The sequence below is a fragment of the Solanum verrucosum genome, unplaced genomic scaffold (assembly GCF_900185275.1).
Source record: "Solanum verrucosum unplaced genomic scaffold, falcon-dt-bn FXZP01000060.1, whole genome shotgun sequence".
NCBI lineage: Eukaryota > Viridiplantae > Streptophyta > Magnoliopsida > Solanales > Solanaceae > Solanum > Solanum verrucosum.
The window spans coordinates 7,803,787-7,824,276 of NW_026020129.1; the positions used below are offsets into that span (position 1 = coordinate 7,803,787).

At 33.9% G+C, this 20,490-nt stretch overlaps 4 protein-coding genes and 1 non-coding gene across 6 annotated transcripts in view; 2 read left to right on the top strand and 3 right to left on the bottom strand.

Annotated features, from left to right (window-relative positions):
- Positions 1-2,450: 2,450 nt before the first annotated feature.
- LOC125826502 (uncharacterized) lies at positions 2,451-5,083 on the bottom strand. The gene is made up of 4 exons (XM_049505849.1): positions 4,943-5,083; positions 4,545-4,724; positions 3,799-4,300; positions 2,451-3,694 (listed from the first exon to the last, which is right to left on the bottom strand). Exons 1-4 carry the CDS (start codon positions 5,051-5,053, stop codon positions 2,505-2,507), a joined length of 1,983 nt encoding a protein of 660 aa, XP_049361806.1. The 5' UTR covers positions 5,054-5,083; the 3' UTR covers positions 2,451-2,504.
- Positions 5,084-6,830: 1,747 nt separating this feature from the next.
- Positions 6,831-20,490, top strand: part of LOC125826477 (uncharacterized) — a 37,843-nt gene continuing 24,183 nt past the window's right edge. The window contains exon 1 of one of the 2 annotated variants that reach the window (XM_049505821.1): positions 6,831-6,842. The gene's annotated coding sequence lies outside the window, so the exon portion shown is untranslated. The remainder of the gene's footprint in view (positions 6,843-20,490) is intronic. The other variant, XM_049505819.1, reaches the window with a different exon arrangement.
- On the bottom strand, positions 8,830-8,900 carry TRNAG-GCC (transfer RNA glycine (anticodon GCC)). The gene has a single exon. It is a non-coding gene; the product is annotated as a tRNA-Gly (tRNA).
- Positions 10,022-11,714, bottom strand: LOC125826475 (probable xyloglucan galactosyltransferase GT19). Its single transcript, XM_049505814.1, has one exon. The coding sequence runs from the start codon at positions 11,426-11,428 to the stop codon at positions 10,103-10,105; it is 1,326 nt and encodes a 441-aa protein (XP_049361771.1). The 5' UTR covers positions 11,429-11,714; the 3' UTR covers positions 10,022-10,102.
- On the top strand, positions 16,050-17,182 carry LOC125826483 (protein INAPERTURATE POLLEN1). Its single transcript, XM_049505829.1, has 2 exons — positions 16,050-16,147; positions 16,239-17,182. Exons 1-2 carry the CDS (start codon positions 16,132-16,134, stop codon positions 17,009-17,011), a joined length of 789 nt encoding a protein of 262 aa, XP_049361786.1. The 5' UTR covers positions 16,050-16,131; the 3' UTR covers positions 17,012-17,182.

Consider the following 20,490-nt stretch of genomic DNA (forward strand, 5'->3'; position numbering starts at 1 on the left):
ATTAACTCTCCGTTTCCAAAATTATAAATCATAATTTTAACATTTTTTTAATAGTAACATAGAAAATATCTTCGATATAGTTCCTTGGACACATCTTGAGATTGAGATCAGATATCAATGACCACATTAAACTATTTATATGATTAAGACTCTTCATAACCTAAATATACTTTCTATTGTTTTACATGAAAAGTCAGTACAAATATAATCTACATCTTGAGACATGACTACAAACTATTGAATATTCACGCGCAATCAAGACTCCTTACATTCTAGACACAACAACACACAGAATTATCATATGGTTGGCCATTTGATTTAACCAAATTTGGCACGTTAATTATTTTATTTTGTAGAACAATATATTTTGGACACATAAATATCCATAATAGGCCTCCCTAACCCTAGGTGTACAAGCCATTCTTATTTGTCTTGTAGCAGCTAGCTAGTTTACACTAATAACTAGGGGACAAACAAATCTTTGATGTAAGATAACTACTTAGATTTTCTTTGTCCCCATCCATTTTTTGTACTCCTCGATCTTGTCATCAATTGTCCTTAGTTCATAGGGGCCTTCAATAGTGAAAAAAATCACAAGTAGTCAGTCACCTTTTACTCCTAGTAATTGAAAAAAAAGAAAAAAAAAAGTCATGGAGTTTCAAATTTCACGATTATCATGGATTCGAAACGTCATGACAAATGATAATGAGTGTTTTCAATTATAGAGATGAAAAGTAGCTAACGCATAATGTTACTATCTTTTAATTATATTGTATATCCTTTCTTAGAGTGATTGATTTTGGGAGTGAATGGATTTTCTTGAAACTTTGTATATCATATATGTGTTATATGGTTATCGTCAACTCATGTCATGAGATATTTGAATTCTAAGATCAAAATAGATGATTCTCTTTTTTCATTTTTGCTAAATTGTAGGACAAGGGTTGGTCCATGAACTACGTAGGGAAGGAGAAAAAAAGACCGGCCCAAGAAATTTAAACCGGTGCGAAGTAACACTGTATACATTTTTTCTAGCTAATATACATTGATTATACAATGTTATACACATATTATATAGACATTATATGTATGTTATACATCTGTTAGCTTTTGGTTTAGATGGTCTCGTGGGAAGCTATTTAGGTTAACTCTTTTATTTAATTAATTTATTAATTAATGACATTGAAATTCTGAATTTAAGTGATTGGTTTAAGTTGCAACCCTTAGGTAAAAATAAAAATAAGAAAATCGTCTACTAGTGTTTACCTACAAACTAATTTTTTGTAATTATTTTTGAAAATTACAAACACATCAATCATGACACACAAGTAAATTCAAGTAAATATTCAATAAAGAAATCATATCTTACTACATAAATAAATATAAAACAGTTAAAGAACTTGTATTAATATTTTTTTAAGGAACGTGTAAATAAAAAACACGACAAGCCACATTAAATGCTCTTTAAATCCAAAAATTTATCTCTAAAAGTACACAATCTCATAAAATATGGTATTTAATTTATAACTTAGTAAGATTATCCAAGTCTACTAATATATGGTATTAAGAGATTATAACTTTTTAAAACTATTTCATCAACCTTCTTTTATGAAGAAAAAATTCTAGAAATGATTATAAATTTTTTGCTAATGTTAAAGTAAATGCATGATTTCCAATTGAGTTGCTCACATCTTGAACTAAAATGATATGTTTAATTAATAATAGCGCGACATAATGATTTAATCTAGAAGGCAATCATCACTTGAGTCTTCCAATTAAAAAATCATCCAAGATTTCAATCCAATAAGCTATTTTTTTTTTACTCAAGTCATACGAAAATAAATTTTTTATATATATTACTTAGTGGTCTCGTAACAATCCAATTACCTAATTTTTCTCTCTCAAGCAATTAAGATATAACAGATAAATACTAAAAGCATCTAAGTAGTAAGCTCACTCCAAGATGAGTGTTCTCCTATTCTGACTAGACAACGTATAGTTGGTCCCTTGTAGGGTTGAGTGACAAAAGTTAACTTTTAGAATTCAAGAAAAGATTACGGTGAGACAACAGATTATTACAAGGATAGGAGTCCAGTAGTTGAGACATATCCCAACAGACAAAAATGTAATGATAAGGAACAAGTTGAATGATTGTTTAGCAAAACTAAGTGTGGAAATGAAAATGATCCACTGTTCTCTGTCTTAGATATTGCAAGCATGACAATCTTTTCATTTAACAAAATTATCCTCCTAGAAGCCTTAAGATTAAATAGTTGCTTAGGAGAATAAAGTTAGAGACAAAACATAGACAACAACTACGCCTCAGTCCCAAGCAAAACACAGACGCTGCACAAATTAAGTATGGTTTGAAATTGAACTCTTAACATAGATATCAAAAAGTAGTATCATGGTCAAGAGTCAAAACTTCCATAACAACTCTTTGATCCTATCTTCTTTGCTAAATTTGTCACAATTTCCTCAATATCAATGATGAAATCAACAATTCATGAAGAATACTTGCGGCCTACATAGTTGAGTCTGGATCTTCTATTTCTTACAGGATTGAACCACTTGTTTCCATCAGTCATTTTGGACCTATGTCTCTTGTATTCTCTTGATCTAAGTGCTGTCTCCATAATCTTTATATCCTCACAAATCTCATGCCTAGAAAGTGTTGCCAAGCTTGGCATAATATCCCTTTGGAAATCTTTCATTCTTCGTCCTCTCTTTAATGTTATTCCGTAGTCTTTTCTCTCTGTGGCATTGAATTCAAATGCATTTGAGGTCACACAACAGTCGTCAATGGAGGTTTCGGGTTGTTTGAGCACCATTTCTTCAAAAGTGTCTGAAGAACATTGTGGTTGTTCTGTATTTTGATCACCTTCAATCTTGTTCATGCTAGTAACAACGCTTGGTTCAGAACATTCCAATGCAAGATAGATGAGGGACACTGCTCCTCTTCTGATTTGATCATTGACTTCTGATGTTTCTCCCATCTGGTGATCACTGTTACTGGAAGAGTCGACATCCTCCTGACGTGGAGATATATTTGTTTGAAGTGTTTCAGATTTTTTAGAACCTGAATTTTTCAATTGAGTTCCGGCTTGCAATGTCTCTATGCCACTTGAGATGTCCTCAAAACAAGAAGATTTGCATGACGAGAGCGATCTATCAGGACCGCTATCCTTGACAAATTCTTGAGTCTTATAGTCAGGAGAAGACATTGGATCATGCTTGGCTTTCTTGCTTTTGTTTTCTGGTGTACTAGAAACTTGATCATCGTTGTCAGTAGTGAGACTGCCAGGATTTTCACTACTGTCTGAAAGAGGATGATTGAGGTTTATCAACTGTTCAACTCCAACAATTTTTGTTCTTTTATAACAGTTGCTGCCAGTCACAGGACTAAGAATTCTTTGGGGAACAATAGCAGAAGTCTCATTTGGATTGTCATCATCTTGCTCTCTCCTTTTACAAGCAGTGGGAAAGGTGCTTTCACGAGGCTCACCAGACAGTCCGTGTGACTCTCTTGAGGAAGATTTACTTGAAGAACATGCCAAGCTAGGATCATCAAAGTGTAAAGAATCATCAAATATGGATTTGTTAAGGTCCAAAAAAGCTCGTTCATCGGAAAAAAGAACTTTGCTCTTTCCTGATATATCTCTAGAAAGGAGAGTCTTCTCACATTGTTCAACTCCTGCAGAATTTGTAGAAATCAGATAAACACAAAATGACATAATACTGATAGTATTTGGCATTTAAAGTTTGTAGCTATGAGTGAAGGATAAAGAACTATCAGACCTTCAGCTAAAGGGTTCTGCTCAAGACAACTCGTGCTGTCATTTGGAACAAAATAATTTCCTGTAGTCCCATCAAACCAATTATCTGTAGTGTTGTTTGTGAAGCTATGAGTGCATTGGTAATCACGCTTATATCCAGAATAAGAAACACGAGTAGAATCCATAGGAGACTGGAGATCTAGTCCTGCATTAGAATCACTAGTATCATCTGATTCTTCTAAATCAATGATATGATCAAAGGTCTTTGTACTGACAGTTGTTTTCATATTGTTCCTGCCAATGCTCAACGAGAGATTAACCTCCTCAGAATGATGTGCTACACCACCATGGTAATAATGATTTTCCGTGATTGAATTCTCTAAACTATTGAAGAAACCATGTCTCTTATTCAAGTTCCCCCTATCAATATGATCAAGATAATGAGTGGGACAAATTTGAGGATTTGAATGTTGTTGCTGGAACCCTGGAAACATGACTTGCTTCTCTTGTAACCAGTTGAACACCTGAAGAAATATAACAATAACATGAACAAACCATCAAGTAAAGCGTTTAAGAGATCTTTTAAAGTCCAAAACAACATGTTATCTCTCTATATCAAAGTAACAACTACTTGATTTAGCTTCTCTTTGATTTCTTCTTAAGCATGACATTTCTCTTTAAGCGATTCGTCAAAAAGTAGGGAAGACCAAAAATGAGGAAAACCTAGAAAGACTCTTGACACGTTTAAAAAATTCCCTGTTCAGTTACCTTGGGGATGCTGCAAATTCTCTTCTGATCAACAGACATAGGTGATCTGGTAAAATTTCCAAATGCAACTGGATTTCCTTGTTGGCCTCCTTTGCTAAAATAAGCTCTATCCAACTCTTTCCAGCTCAAATCCATCATCGTATCCTCTTGTGTGTAGCACAGGTGATGAGGTTCATAAACCTAAAGAAATAATAAAAAGTGGGTGAGAAGAAAAGAACACGAACATATTGTCCACTATTAAGCACACATCTTCTTTTCATTTTCTTAGATATATATGCTGCTTAATTTGACCTGCAGTCCATATATGATATTTGCAGGTAGTATATTCACGCCATTTTAATTATGTCAAAAATATTCTTAAACTGTACGAAATTGAACTAGTTGGTATCATTAAGTACCTGTGTCTTGAATGTATGATCATGCCCGAATATTGTCTCCTTGAAAACGGCTTTGACAGGTTCCTTATACTTCAATGATAAACTCAGATCATAGTCGCCGGTAACAAACATTATGCTCTCTCAACAAATGAAATCTTAAATCAATTGTCCTATTGAGTTTGACAAATTTATGGACTGTCAACTGTTGCTAGGACCTTATACATTGCAACCCAAGTCCCGTAGTTCCATGCTTTCACTGCTTAAAAAACAACAAAAAAGTAAAAGATAAAGCAAAAGAAATAACAAGTGGTAAGACAGATTCTCATCTATAGAGCATACAAAGAATGATCACACTGTTCAATCTCATACCAACTACACACAATGTGAGAAATTCCAGCAATAAAGAAGCTCAAGCATATGTTGTTGTCAAAATGACAAGGAACATATTATTTTGTTGTACAACATCAAATTCTCAAGATTAATATCATAGATCTCAGTCTATTAACCTAAGAATTCCATGTGAATAGCACTGTATGATCCTAAACTAGACAATTCCTGTTGGTTGAGTAGCCATCTTAGTTCAAGATCAGATAAGCAACACTTGCTTTAATAAGTAAACTTTCTCACTACATTTTCTGTGATCTGCTTCACTTAAAGACCTAATATAGAGAGGCAACCCAAAATACAATATCATGCCAAAATTGCTAATTCTCAATGTAATTTTGTTTACTCTCAATCTATAAAAGGGAAGAATATATAAACCTACAGTAGTCAAGTGAAGACACCATTAAGAAAGAAGACATTTTTTTCAGCAGGCCAAACAGTTCAATAATCAGCTAATGTAAACAAGCAGAACAACTCAGATGAACCAATGCATTATTGACCTAGTCTTGTGAGCTCAATCATTGTTTTCTCCTTCTGTCCTTAGATAAGTATTTATTTTTTTGCAACTGTAAGAATAAAATCAAACAAAGAAAACTAATTTATGAGACACAGAAATAATCACACACTACAAAACAGAAACTGATGAATTTAAACCACAAAAAGATTTCTTTTTTCTCTCAGAAAAACTTGTACAACAGAACCCATGGAAATATACTACATTGGAGCTTAATGCCAATGAAAAGAGACAATCTTCTCGGTAAAGATGAACTCTTTCGCACCATCTTAAAAGAGCCTAGTTCCACAAGAGCGTTATCACGAGCCTTTACACGCTATATTGACAAGGCAAGGAGAAAGCAGCCTAATGAGTATACCATTAAGAAACTGCATGCAAGCAATACACATAAACAACAACAACAGCTACACCTCAATAGCCAATCCAAAGAAAAAAACACATAAACAAAAAAAAAAAATGAAACAAGAAGAGAATACCCATAAGAAATCAATCAAAAGAAAACAATGCTCACAACAACAAACATTTGAATCTCAAGAACTCAATAGTGGAAAAGAGATCTCTTTCTCTCTCTCTCACACACACATACATATATAAAGGAAGAACTTACAACAAGGGAATGGAAGAAGAAAGAGTCCATCATAACCCCATTGAACAAAAACAACTTCTTTTCTACTATCCTTAAATGTTTGCACTTTATGAGAAGGTGAAAGAACAAGACATGTTTTTGTGGATCCAAGAAGACCAAATTAAATATTGCTGGATATACAGATATTACACATTACCCACCCACCATTAATAAACACACACAGAACTATCAGAAGCACAAAAGAAGAAAAATCAAGATTACAATTTACAGATAGTGAAGAAAAGATGGTATCTTTGGAAGCTTAAAGGTTGTGTCTTTGCGTGGGATTTACCACAAGAGATAGTGTGGGATCATCTTTCTTCATCATCCATAAATACCCCTCTTCTCTTTCATCTTTTCTTTTCTGTTTGCTTTTTGGACACACACACTCTCTCTCTATGTTCTGCTTAACCACTCCCTTCCCTTCTTTGGGCCCTCTGTTTTTTCTCCAGCCGAAACAAAACTAAAATTTACAAGGACAATAATTCTGTATTGGAGTATAACGGGTATATATGCTCTAATTTTTGGACGGCAGAAGTATTAATATCCAAAAATATGATGAAAGATATTTTCATATCATTTACGATAGTTCGGAGATATATGTATTAACTTTCCCTTTATTTTATATTGAGGTTGGAATAATAATAAAAATGCTCTTTTCCGAGGCTCTTTCTTCAAAGTCCTTTAAAGAATTCCAAGCTTAAAATTGATATGCACAAGTAAAATAAAATATTTATTTTTGATTGAAACATCAAATAAATTAAATCGAAGAGGATAGTAAATAATAAGATTGAAATAGAAAGTAGTACTAATGACAAAAAAAAAAAATACTAATAGTAAAATTTAATTTATGAAGCTCAGACTTTATGATGCTAAATAAAACGCTCTAACTCATACCCGTAATTTAAAGGAATCATAGTAATAACAAAAAATATATATATTAGAGTATCTGTGGATGTCTGCAAACTGCAAAATATGCACTTGATAATGATTTCAGACCAACTTAGGGCCCTTCTGTCAAAAAGTGACCAATTGACTCACTGACTATATTATGTGATAGTGTTTGAGCAAAATAAGTTTAATAAAGTAATTAAGGAATTGAAATTGATAAATTAAATAAATTATAAATATTTGAATGATTATACATTATTTCATTTATTGAAAATAATCACTCTATCTCAAATACATAGGCATGTTATATGTTTTAATGACAAAAGTATATTATAGCTATAAAAGTTAGATTTGCGTATAACTTATCTTGTCGGATCTAACTTGTGGAATCATACTGATATATTATTATTGTTTTAGATTTGCGTATAACTTATCTTGTCGAATCTGACTATGAGAATATTGATATATTATTATTGTTGATTAAAATAAATAAATAAAAATGTTAGGGAATAACGGTAAATTGGTAATGTAGAACTTTGTATGCCAGTTGGTGCAATTATTAGTCTTCCTTCTATTATGCGATCTCCGTTTATTTGTCTATCTGTTATTTCAACAGTGTATCGAATAGTGTGCTTCTCATCTCCACATATTAATCTTCATCATATCGAATTGATATTACGAGATTGTGAAATAATAATTTTGGTATAACTTAAATTGAGATAATTAAAATGATAAAATATGTCCTCAGGCATTTCTTAATATCACTTTTCATATTCTTTACACAGACAAAGGGGACTTTTGTGAAACAAATAATTTGTCCTTAAAAATTATTCCGTGTTACTTATTATTTTTCAAATGCAACAAATTAAACATTCACTAAAATAATATCGTAATAAACTAATCTCGTCAAAACTTATCTTCGGAACAAACAAACCCTAAAATCTATTTTTCAAAATGACAAAATATGTACTGGTAATTAAAAGCATACATAAAGTTGGTAAGTCTTGCATTGGAATCCAATGCATTAAAAACCAGTGGTAGATATATAGTTTTTACACTTTTTTGATGCATATATATACAAGTTAAATAAATAAAATTAGCAATATAAGGTAAGTGGTCCTTAAAAAGTGTTAAAAGATATTCTTAAGTGAGAACTTTAATCAGTAACGCAATAATATATATAATCTTATTATATAGAAATGGTCCCCTAATAGTGTGGGGCTAGCTTTTTTCTTGGAGACCAAATGACCACGTAGGAAGTGGGAAAAAAATGAAATCCAAACTTAGGTTTAATTTGTATATGCCTAACAAATGACTAATGAAACATGACATTTTATTTGGTTGAAAATAAATGTTTCTCACTCCTTCAAGTTATATTATCCCTAAGATACTAACTAGTCATTTATAAAAAGAGTTATGGGATTTTTTAAAACAATTATTAATGACGTGTTTGATTTTAAAAAAATTGCGATTAAAATCTGAGAAAAAATATTATGCACCAGCCGGGAATCGAACCCGGGTCTGTACCGTGGCAGGGTACTATTCTACCACTAGACCACTGGTGCTTCATGTTAGTGAACGTTCCATAAAATTATATGTAGTTTTCAATATCATTTCACTAGGCTAGTCAAGGCTTGGCCTCTATCTCTTCTTGCTTCTACTTTTCATGTCACGAATACAAGTCTAGTTTAACTCAACAAAAGTAAAAATTCATCTAACTATGAAAGTCAAAGTCTTAATTTGATCTTCTGAGCCAATTGAATCCGCTAACCGTGAGGTCTTGTCTTACTAGTTGTTGAGAATATCATTAACTAATAAAAGTGTGCTCTCTCTAATAACTTAAGCTTTTAGATGAGATAACCACACACTTTAACATGACATCAGAGCAGATAGAGGTACTGAGATTGAATATCACTGCCACCCAAATTAAAAAAAGAATTTCCACGTGTTTGACCTCTTCCTCTAATGCCATTATGAGTAGAAATTTGTGTCTAGTTCACTTGATCTTCTAATTCTGAAAATGACTTACAATTCCCAGTTTCTGGTCTTCCTTAGTAAGTCTTTGTTGAGGAACTTCCAAGCCTTTCAGTTTGCATCTTTTATAAGCCCACTGTGTTATTTGGCCCAACTGTTACCATGAGTTAAGTGTCTTCATATGATGTTTTCTTTGAACTTTGAGTGTAAGCTTGGTGGAAATTACATTGAGGCAAATCTTACATCCACATGAGACTAGTTGAGCAGGTAGGCCAAGAGGTTCAGTTTGCAATAACACAGATTTATCAAAATGCTACTGAATCCCTTTTAGTATGGCCCAAAACTCTTGCTTCGTGGTGTACACAACCTACCCCTATATTGTGAAGGTAGATAGACTATTTTCAATAGACCCTCGACTCAAGTAAAGCATATAGTAGGTTGTTTCCTTTTTCATTAACATTTAGCTTTGTTCACTTAGTAGACCTCCTCTAAACCAGTTAGTTTCACCATTGTTAGATGGATTTTCTATTAGTACCTTCAGTTATATTCAGAATTCTGATGTTCATTTGCATGAAAAGCTAAGTTCTGGTACATGATCATTGTCTTACATCTTTTGGTTTTTGCTGTACAACTTAGCATTAGGGGTAAAGTAACCAAGAATTTCTGAATGATTGCCTGCCTTTACATTGATTCATTATCAGTGGAAATACTATCTCTACACCATTTGATGTGTTATAAATAATAGTAATAGTAATAGATAAACAAGAACAATAAGAGATAGAATAATAAATAATTATTGAGCTGCTACTTCTTGAAGCCTAGACTTGATTCTTTCCAAAGTGCCTTCAATTGCAATATCAAAGGCATCCTTTTTACTCCTCAAACCCAAAGAACTTCCCTGCTTTCTATACATAACTCTAGGCAACATTTCCAAAACCTTTTCTCTCATCCTTCTAACTTGAGCTCTTGGTATACTTGTTAAAACATCAACAATGCTCAACCCCTTAAACACAACGTCTTCTTTAGGTATCGACATTGAAAATTCTTCATACTTCTCCTCTGGTAAATGCCATCCATACTGTTTTTTCGCGGACAAATCTTCAAAGAACACAGGAATGCACCCTGCAAGAATCCCATCAAACGTGGAACGTCTAGTTGGTGTATCCCCTGGAGGCTGTAAACAAAAGCTAGCTTGCAACATTGGCTTCATAAACCTTATAGGATCATGTTGACAAATCCCATTAGAACAATCTACAAATTCGCACAATTTCTCGTACCCTGTGCCATTAGCACTCATACTAGTAGCATTCTCACACTCAAGTTTAATACTTCTCCTAACATTAGGATTAGCTGAAATTCCACCACCACCAGCAAACAACATCAATGTAGTCCTCCTAGACCTCCTCAACCTATTCACCCAAGATTCGAAAAAGGCTAAATTCGGAGGATGGAATGAAGTGGGATATGGAATAGCTTGTTCTTGCCAAGGATAAGCTCTACTTTCATGAGTCAATGCAGTCACATTGTAAAACTCAGGCAATTCAAGAAATGAAGTACCAAAATATAAAGGATCACTATTCAAAGGTTGATTAAAGTCCCAAGCAGGCCTTGCCATAACCATAAAATGATCATGACCATAATTTCTACTCCAAATATTAGGTGAATCAACATGGACAAGAAAATCATACAAATCTAAACCATGCTGAAAACTTGAATTAACTTCAGGACCATACAAGTACTTAAGACTATCAAGGCCACCATAATAAGGCACATAAATTGCATTGGCATGAGTAGGATCAGATGTAAGACAAGGGTATTCAAGCATTCTACGATGAAAAACAAGCTCAAGCATAAAAGGATCAGTACGATACCAGCTGTGTGATTTGTTGTGAGTCTTTTGACCAAGGCCATGGTTTGCTAAATAAGGACAGAAATTATCAAACAGAGGATATGCAGAGCAATTTGATAAAAGGTCAAGATTGAATTGAGGTGGTAGATGTCTGATATGGATCCATTTGTTTGAGCAATCAGATTCAAGATCGGAATCTTGACAAGTGGCAGAGAAGGTAAAGAGGAAAAACACAAGAAAGAAGAAATGAGTAATGAAATTTATCGCCATTAAAAGGGGGTCTGTGAAGAAACTGTCGGTGGAGGGTGAAATGAGTCAATCAAATCCAAAAAAAATCCAATCTTTACCCAAAAACTTCAAGAATTGAACACTGAATCTTGAATTAAAACGAAAAAAGAGAAGATGGGTTGAGTTCACATTCTCAAGAAACACCAAATCTAAATCAATAACCAAAACCAACCTTCTGCAGAACACAAAAATCTGCAAAAATGGTGAAATAGGAAATGGGGTTTTTGGAAGAATGAAGAAAATGGTGGCAAATACCCAAATGGCAGTTTGTTTAAGGAGGATAGACTGAGTCAGAGAAAATGGTGGACAGGACTCTGAGTGGGATACCGTTCTTTTTTTTTTTGCCTTCCTCTTTAACACTGCTGCGATAGAGTTGGAACAATCTGAACAGAAATAAATGGAATTTATCTCAAATGTAGAAAACTATTTGGCATGTAATATTGTAGAGCTAATATTGTACGTTCTTGTCCGTTCATTTTTACTTATCACTTGATATGAGTATCGATGGATAAGTAATTGAAGATTTTGGAAATACTAAATATCAAATTCTATGTATTTAATATTATGATAAGTTAGTTACAATCATGTCAATTATATTTTGGTAACGTGAGAGAATCGAAATGTCAAAACAAGGGCTTTTGGACTAGTTTTTTTTATTTCTTTTTAAGGATAGTTAGTATTTTTTTGAGTTTATTGGCTTTTGGATGTGCTACTTATAATTTTAAAAAAATGCAGTTTTGAATTGAGTAACCAATAATTTAGAGATTTGTTTATTGGTGACTTTATTTTTAGTGTAATTTCTTTTATGGAGTAACCACTTTATTTTAATAGGTAAATCTATAATGTTCACATGCATGGAGATTTTTTGACTCTCATCATGTTGTCGTTTTGTGAGTGTTACAAATTTAATTATTATTTTCTCAAAATTTCCACCGACAAGAGAATTTAATAGTTTGGGAAGTTTAGACATTTAACATGGGCTTCTTTTTTATGGATCCATTTTAGTTGACATTTAGTGCATTGAGTTGATTCTTTTTCTTCAAAATCCATGTAAACCTGAAATCAAGATTTAAGACATCGATTAATTTGGATTCGAATCGCTTAAGGTCAGTGACGGATTTAGAATTTTAAAGTTATGAGTTAGCTTAATAGTGGCGGAGAAAATAATCACAAAAGGAGTTCAAAAAATATATTTAAAAAAATGTTGAGATTGAGATTCAAACTCAGGCTCAACAACACTAAAACAACCTTAAGCTCCCACCATGAGCCGTACGGCTAATCAACCCACTTTTTTCTATTGGGTGCTCTATGTTAATTTTTTATACCAAAATTAATGGGTGCTCGAGCACCCAGCGAACTCTATGTGAATCCTCCCCTGCTTAAGTCATAAGTGCTCTGTAATAGAATGTCTTTTTATATTCAGAGTTTGAACCTAAAAAAAATTATTAAGAATTTAAATATCATATTCATTCCATTACCATCCTTATTGGTCTCTTATTTGTTACCTTTTTGTGCTTATAGTATTATATTAAAAAAAACCTTTAGAAAAATGAATTGGTAGAGTGCAATTTTGGAAGAGCAAAGGAGGAATTATTCATGATTTTCCTATTATAATATTCAATAAGTTGTAGCTGGATATGATTTCAGTATCTAAAAAATTTACGCCTCACTAAACATAAGTTCAATTACTAAAGGGTAAAAATATTTTTTAAAAAAAATTAGTTCATTTGAAAGACAAAAAACCAGTGACTTTAAAGGAAAAAAGACGTGCAATTTTAGGTTAAAATTTTCCTCTTTAATTTTATGTACAATAAGAATTAAGAAAGTTGTGTTCAATAATTTGGCGAGATTACTCCACCTTAATTAGAGGTCTCGGGGATTCGACCCTTGAGTATAAAGTAAGTTTTATTAGGAGTGCTACCCTCAGAATAGGTTGTGCAATGCACGATATGAAAGTTTATTCTGTTGATAGTCCTACCCTCAGAATAGGCAGTGCAATGCACGATATGAAAATTTATCTTGTTGGGAATCCTACCATCGGAAATTCGGTATAGACCTGCAATGCATGATATGAATTAGTTGGAGCTTCAATGTGGAGATCAAATGTCACGCCCCAAATTCGAGGGGCGCAACTGGCTCCTAATGCCAAAACTCAGGCCCGAGCCGACCCTGCTGAACCATTTGCTACTAGCGCATGGCAGCCACACGCAATCGAGAAAACAAACAAGTATATCTCGGTTTAAAACTAAGCCATCGGCCGGCAAGGCCCCTGTCAACTGATCTATAAAAGAAACGGCTACTCCAAAGAGATCATATAAATAAATAGCCAACTAGCACAGAAGTCCTAATTGGGCCTTCGAGACCACCATGATATATATACCAAAACAAAAAGCAAGTATATATCAATACAATATATCAAACAGCTCATAAGCTTCAACAAACCAACAACATAGGCCAGTATGGCCACAATGTAGCTATACACCCCACACACTAGTCTGCAAGCCTCTAAGAGTAGTAAAGATTAGTGGGACAGGGCCCCAGCCTACCCATAAAGATGTATACAACAAAAGGTAACAAACTTCCCAACTCTGGCAGCTCCGGAGGAAAAGGCTAACCAACCGGATAAAAGTCAATCATGCTGCTGAGGAAGTCTACTCGGTCGTCCGTCAGGACCTGCATGCATGAATGCAGCGCCTCCAAGTCAATGGGGCGTCAGTACAAAATAATATGAAAGACAATAGACTATGATGAGGTATCCTGATATATTGAAATAATTTGATAAATAAATGGATAAGATAAGTGTACTGACCTGCTCCTAAGTCTAAACTTATCAAAAATAATAAAACAACAACCTAACCAAGCCCCATAAGCTCGGTAGGTACAAATAACACACAAAACCACCTACTCAGGCCCCCATAAGCCCGGAAGGGGCCACTCAGCCTATATACCCCTATCGGTAGTCCCCTAGCCCCATAGGCAGTCACATAGCCCTCTTAGGCATTAATATAGCCCCGTAGGCAAAACATAACTCTCTTAGGCATTGACTTAGCTTATAGACAACTCATAGTCCTATTAGGCAACAACATGGCCCTGTAGGAAGCACATAGCCTTCTTAGGCATCAATATAGCCCTGTAGGCAACTCATAGCCTTTTTAGGCATCAATATAACCCCGTAGGTAACTCATAGCCCTTTTAGGCATCCATATAGCCTTGTAGGCAGAACATAGCCCTTCTAGGCATAAATCACATTCCTGCAACTAACCACAATAGCCCCAAAGGCAACAATAACAATCCAATCGCTAAAAGCAAGCAATTTAGTTATAAGCAACCTATACAAATAGCCTCTAAGTTGTGTCCAACATAGGGACGCTACTAACTGAATAAGAATCCCGACAAGGGATGATTATATCAACTCGAGCAGCCAACAATCAACAATCACGGCTACAAGTATATCAAGGATAACAACCCAAATACATTGCTTCTAAGCTTTAAGGAGCATGCCGTAAGTAGGGAATAGTCTTAACATACCTTTTTTGCTGAATTCACGTGTCCTAATAACTTTAATCACAACCCCCTTGATACTACAACAAGACAGGATCATAATCAACACAAAAGAATAGAGGATACAACGAAATTCCGATAAAAGATATGTATTTCCGTCGCAAATTGTTATTTGCGACTTATCAAAGCTAGAGTCGGTGAAAGAAGGGTCTTACCTTGATTATAAATTTGTAATACACTTCAAAACTTTAAAATATGCCCAAACCCCTGCTATCCACACACCAAAGTACAATATGCTAGAAAATCGATAAAACAAATTATACCATGTTGACGAGCTCAATGCGTAGAACAACTTTTGTCAAGGACTTAAGTCACGAAAATTAGTAACTTTGCTTGTCCTAGAAGTGGGTTTTGTAGGTTTTGTGAGTTTTCTAGTTCTTCACCAAGGAAAATGAAGGAAAAATAAAGAAAAGTCGAAGAAGATATATATAAAGTTTCACCGACCTAGAGGACCCACCTCACCTGCCGACTTGCGCAGTCTTGCAAAAACGTGAATATCTCTCCATTCTGAAGTCGTATGAACGAACGGGTTGATGCGTTGGAAACTAGACTCGTAGACCTTCGATTTCATAGGTCGCGGGGGACCATAACTTTTAAAAGATTGGGAGAAAACGTCCGAGACATTTGACCCAAATTTCAGATAAATCTTTAAAAAGGAATTTATGGTAACTTTCGCTAACTTTTATTTTGCCACTTACCTAACTTCAAAACTTGAGATACAACACTTGAACACTTAAAAATATCACATAACACATCATTCTTAATTTATTACCCACCCTCTTGGTCTTTCCACGAAGATACGAATCAATTTATACGTTTCAAAAAGTCGGGATGTTACATCAAATACCGACCGGAAACGAAAAAAATATACATTGGGCTCATTGTAAGCTTCGCAAACGTAATTGGCCCAATAGAATCCTCTTTTCTATAAAGTTGTAACTGGCCCAATAGAATCCTCTTTTCTATAAAGTTGTAATTGGCCCAATAGAATCCCATATAAAATCAGAGTAAATAAACCAATAATACTTCCCGCTAAGTTTGAACTCTGTTTCTTCTTCGCTTCATCATCTTCATTTTCTGCTAAAGAAGAAACGAAAACAGAGCCGATTCTTCTCTTTTCAAAGATGTTCAAAGCCATAGGTAACTACTTTTTTCTCTTCCATTAACACATAGTACACATTCAATCTCAAGAAACTAACAAGTGTTCGTTTTTTTTCTCATTTCAATTCAGCTCATTTTGGGTTCAAGAAATCTTCGAAGCCATTCAAAGATTACTACGATGGATGGTTCAAGACTCTCAAGAACGTTCTCCTCCCTCAGCTCCGTCACGCCATGTCATCATCCGCCACCTCCGGCCCAATTCTCCTAGCTTCGCACGTCGAGGTAATGCACCGTCACTTCCTTAAATACTACGAAGCCCTAGATCTTGCCGCCGCAAACGACGTCTCTCAGGTACTTTACCCAGATTGGCGAAACCCCTTTGAAAAACCCTTCCTCTGGGTCGGCGATCTTCACCCATACCTCTTCACAAATCTCCTCCGTTCATTTATCGGCGACTCGGAATCCGAAATTGACTCAGATATATTCGACAAACTGCAAAATTGGCATGTGGTAATGGCGTGGAAGAGCCCGTCGAGGAAATTAACTACTGGGGTCGATCAAATCGAGTGTGGATTGAGGCTAATGGTGCCTGCACTGGCGGCGCGTGCACGCGACGCGCAGGCGAAGTTCGTCGAAAAAATGGCGGTGGAATGGGGGAAATGTGAAGGGAGGAACCAGGAGATGAAAGGGGTTGTGGGAGAATCAGCGGCGGCGGAGATGGAAGAACTGGTCGGAGTATTTGTGGATGCGAACAGGCTACGGAGGAGTGTACTTTCCGATATACTGAACGTGACGGATGTTAATCAGGCGGCGGTTTTTCTCGAAGCTTTAGCTCAATTCCTTGTTGGGTTTCGAAATCGTGAATTGCTCAGTCAATTTGACAAGTGTTCTATGGAATTATAGTTGCAGAAGAAGAATCAGTGCACAGATTCTAATTTTGTGCACAGATTTCTAAATTAAGCCACTAATCTTTGACTAATCTCTACACAAATTAGTCACTAATTTGTGGTTCTTGAAAGGATTAAGACTGCAGTATTAACTAGCTAATGTTTCATTTCTGTATCTCTCTGTTTTTTCCCGCCAAATTTTTGTTCAGTTTGTAATGCAATTGTGTATGGAGATGAAATTTGTAGATTTTGAAATAATACAATGGAGTTTGTTTTGTTAGCCCTTTTAACATTAATAAGGTAGTTTTTAGCATTATCAATTTGAAAGCACTCTTCACAACTTCTTATGGTGTGCTTGTGTCAAATGGGTCAGGTCAAATTCAAATATATTTTTTCTTCAATAAAAGGAAAAAAATATTGATTCAGTTGACCCTCATGACAGAGGGCGGGTCAGAAGGGTGAGTTGAAGAGAATGAATGAGAGGTTTCTATGTTAGTAAACTTTGTAAGAAGGGTAAATTGTAGATTCGAATGATAGAGGATAATGAGAACTTTTAGGTTTGATGAAGGTGTAGCTCAAAGAATAAATCTGTAAATTGGTTAAGCACTAAGAGAACAATATATGTCATGGGCTTGGACTATAACACTCGGGTACGAACCAATCTCTCCTCTCTCAATATAGCATTTTTAACACCTTATTCATTAAAATGTCCATGGACACAACCAATTTGTGGGGTTGTTGATTAGGCCTTTTAGTAACTAGTTGTCCTAAACTAGTTATAAACTTTTAAGGGATAAATTGTAATTTTGTCTTAAAAGTATGTGATTTCTGTAATTTGTCCATTCCTCAATGTGTCCAAGGTCCATCACATGGTGTATACCCTTCAACTGTTAAGCCCAATCCATGGCCCATTGGGCTAATAATTAAATCCATAATTTACTATGAAAAGATTGTCCTCTCCTCAAGGTATTGTTACCCTGGGCCTAGAATCTCAGAAGCCCACATTGAAAGTGTAAATCGAAAATAGTATTTCTAACTTTACAAGATATCGGTAAAGTCGCACATACACCACCTTCTTTAGACTCTATCAGATATGTTGTTATTGTTATCGTAGCGTACTACAAAGTATGTATATTAAATGTACAACTTGTTGTAAACAAATATAGAAAGAAAAGAACAGAAGGGCACATGGGCAAATGGTGTGTATTTATTATGAATAGAAACTTTGCCTTATGTCAGTAAATATCTCTTGCAGCTATATTTCCATATTAGTCCACTACGCCAATATAATGCAAAAAGGACAGTATAACATATTTTTAGCATTAATTATGTAATTCAACAAATGGTTTATTATTAATTAATCAAACTTGTTATCCAAATGTTTAAATTTGCTTAATTTAGCAACAAATGGAATCTTTTTCACATTCAGGTGTTCCCTAATTCTTAAAGCTGCTTTATTTGTACATCTCTTTTATATTCCATGAAATTTTCCGAGTAAAAAAGGATCAACAAGCTGGTACTATATATTTTCTCATTTTGATATGCGTTTATTTGAGTTGAGAATCTATTGAAATTGATATTTTCAGTTCGTATATAATCTTAATTAATGAACAAATCATAGTTTATAAATAAGATATCAAAATATTTTAAGGCGCAACAGTAATTAATCACATGTCTCCTTGTGCCTTTTATAGATAAATATTTATGATTTCTAATTTTTTAAAGATTCACTAGTCAATAGTAGTAGTAACTAGTTATTATATAATATAATATTTCCACGTGGCACAAACAATTTTATCAAGCAAGCATGAATATTCCTTTTAGCAAAATTTAAAGTAGGATATATTTTTTTTTACCACATATAAACTTATGGATCAAATTTTACACCTAAAATATTTTGAAATCACAATTTGGAATCGGAAATCCTATTTTTTTGGAAAATTTGAAATCATAATCTCAAATCACACATATTGAAACGTTTATTTAAAATCATAATTTCAAATCGCATGCACAAATACCTACTAAGTTTAATTAACTACAACATGTATGGTTCACCATTTTTTTTTTTAAAGTTTGATAAATGTACCTGAAAAACGTTACGTGTAATAACAATTTTTTAAATTCTTTTTGTACCAAACAAAATCAGGCACAAATTAACGTGAACAGTTTGCAGCATAGTCAGGTCAACTTGGAATAGACAAAAACTTTAATTAGGAAATTAAATTATATGCATATGCACGTGTTTTTTGTTGTTGTTATTTTTAGCAGAAAGATCAGAATTAATGCTGCACAAAATTATATTTAGCCATCATTGTTCATATTTGGTAAGTAGTTACCTTACCAAAAATGGCCCTTTGTGACTTTGAAAACGTTTAAAATACTCGAAGGGTCATATTAGAGCTAGGCTGCTAGGGGTACGAAGCAACTAGTGAATTATCAAGACATTTTTTTCTGCTCCAATTCGATACTATACATGTGAAATTTTATCTATACTTTGCTATTAATATTATACACTTATCTATAAAAATCTAAATAATTGTACTTTAGAGATGATCGTGAACATGATTTTTTGATAGAGGAAGGAGTTTAAGACTTAGGGGTGCAAAATGTAATGGACTCGAATTATGATATATCACAAAAAAGATTGAAATAAATGCAAATGAGTAAATTAATAATTTAATAACTCTAGGTAGTGGTGAAATCAAAAATTTTATTAAGGAGTGTCAAATTAGACAACATAATCAGTTGTCTAAAAATGAAAAAAATAGAATGTTGAAGTAAAAAAATGAGTTGGGATGAAACACTAGACCGTTGAGAGTTTTTGCAACCCCTCAACTCATGTTGTGTTAACTCTTTACCGTATGTCAAGAGGCGTCAAGTATACAATCAAAATATTTGACCTATCTATTGCAACATAATTTTTCGACGATTTACCGCGTTATAGTAAAACTTAATTACCCATTTTGTTAAGAATTTTCATTAATTGAAGGAAGCTTAAACAAACAAAATTGAGAGAGAAATTCATTGATGTCTAATTAATTATTTGTGCGTGGTTGTTCTGTTTGTTAGGGAACAAGAACATGTTGCACGAGAGGCTTAAACTAATTTATAATAATTGTTAATGTCCGTGATACTCGCATGAGCAATTAACCAATTACTGAATCAACATGAATTTTGATAAGATGATTGAGATTGATATTCGGATTTGAGATACCACCGATAGAAAATTTATGTTGAGAGCGTTGTAGGATTCACCTCTAGAAATAAACGCTCCAATATATACAAATTTTAATTTAGTTAAACTCTAATACTAATATCAGATATCAAATAAAAAGAAAAGAAAATGACAAGTTGTAGAGTGGCGGACAAAAGAGAAACTAGAATCTATTAGTAGTTAAAAAGGTCACAACTAATTAAAAACCATGATCAACCACTTGTACTGTCTATATCAAATGTTTTTAAATTTATTTATTAATCATTTTATTTTTTTAGTCT

Excerpts from the sequence above, each read along its gene's own strand:
- LOC125826502 (XM_049505849.1), bottom strand. The coding sequence starts at position 5,053 with ATGTTTGTTACCGGCGACTATGATCTGAGTTTATCATTGAAGTATAAG. Across the intron at positions 4,725-4,942 it reads ATCATACATTCAAGACACAG|GTTTATGAACCTCATCACCT; the intron begins GTACTTAATGAT and ends TTATTTCTTTAG. Across the intron at positions 3,695-3,798 it reads GCAGAACCCTTTAGCTGAAG|GAGTTGAACAATGTGAGAAG; the intron begins GTCTGATAGTTC and ends CAAATTCTGCAG.
- LOC125826475 (XM_049505814.1), bottom strand. The coding sequence starts at position 11,428 with ATGGCGATAAATTTCATTACTCATTTCTTCTTTCTTGTGTTTTTCCTC.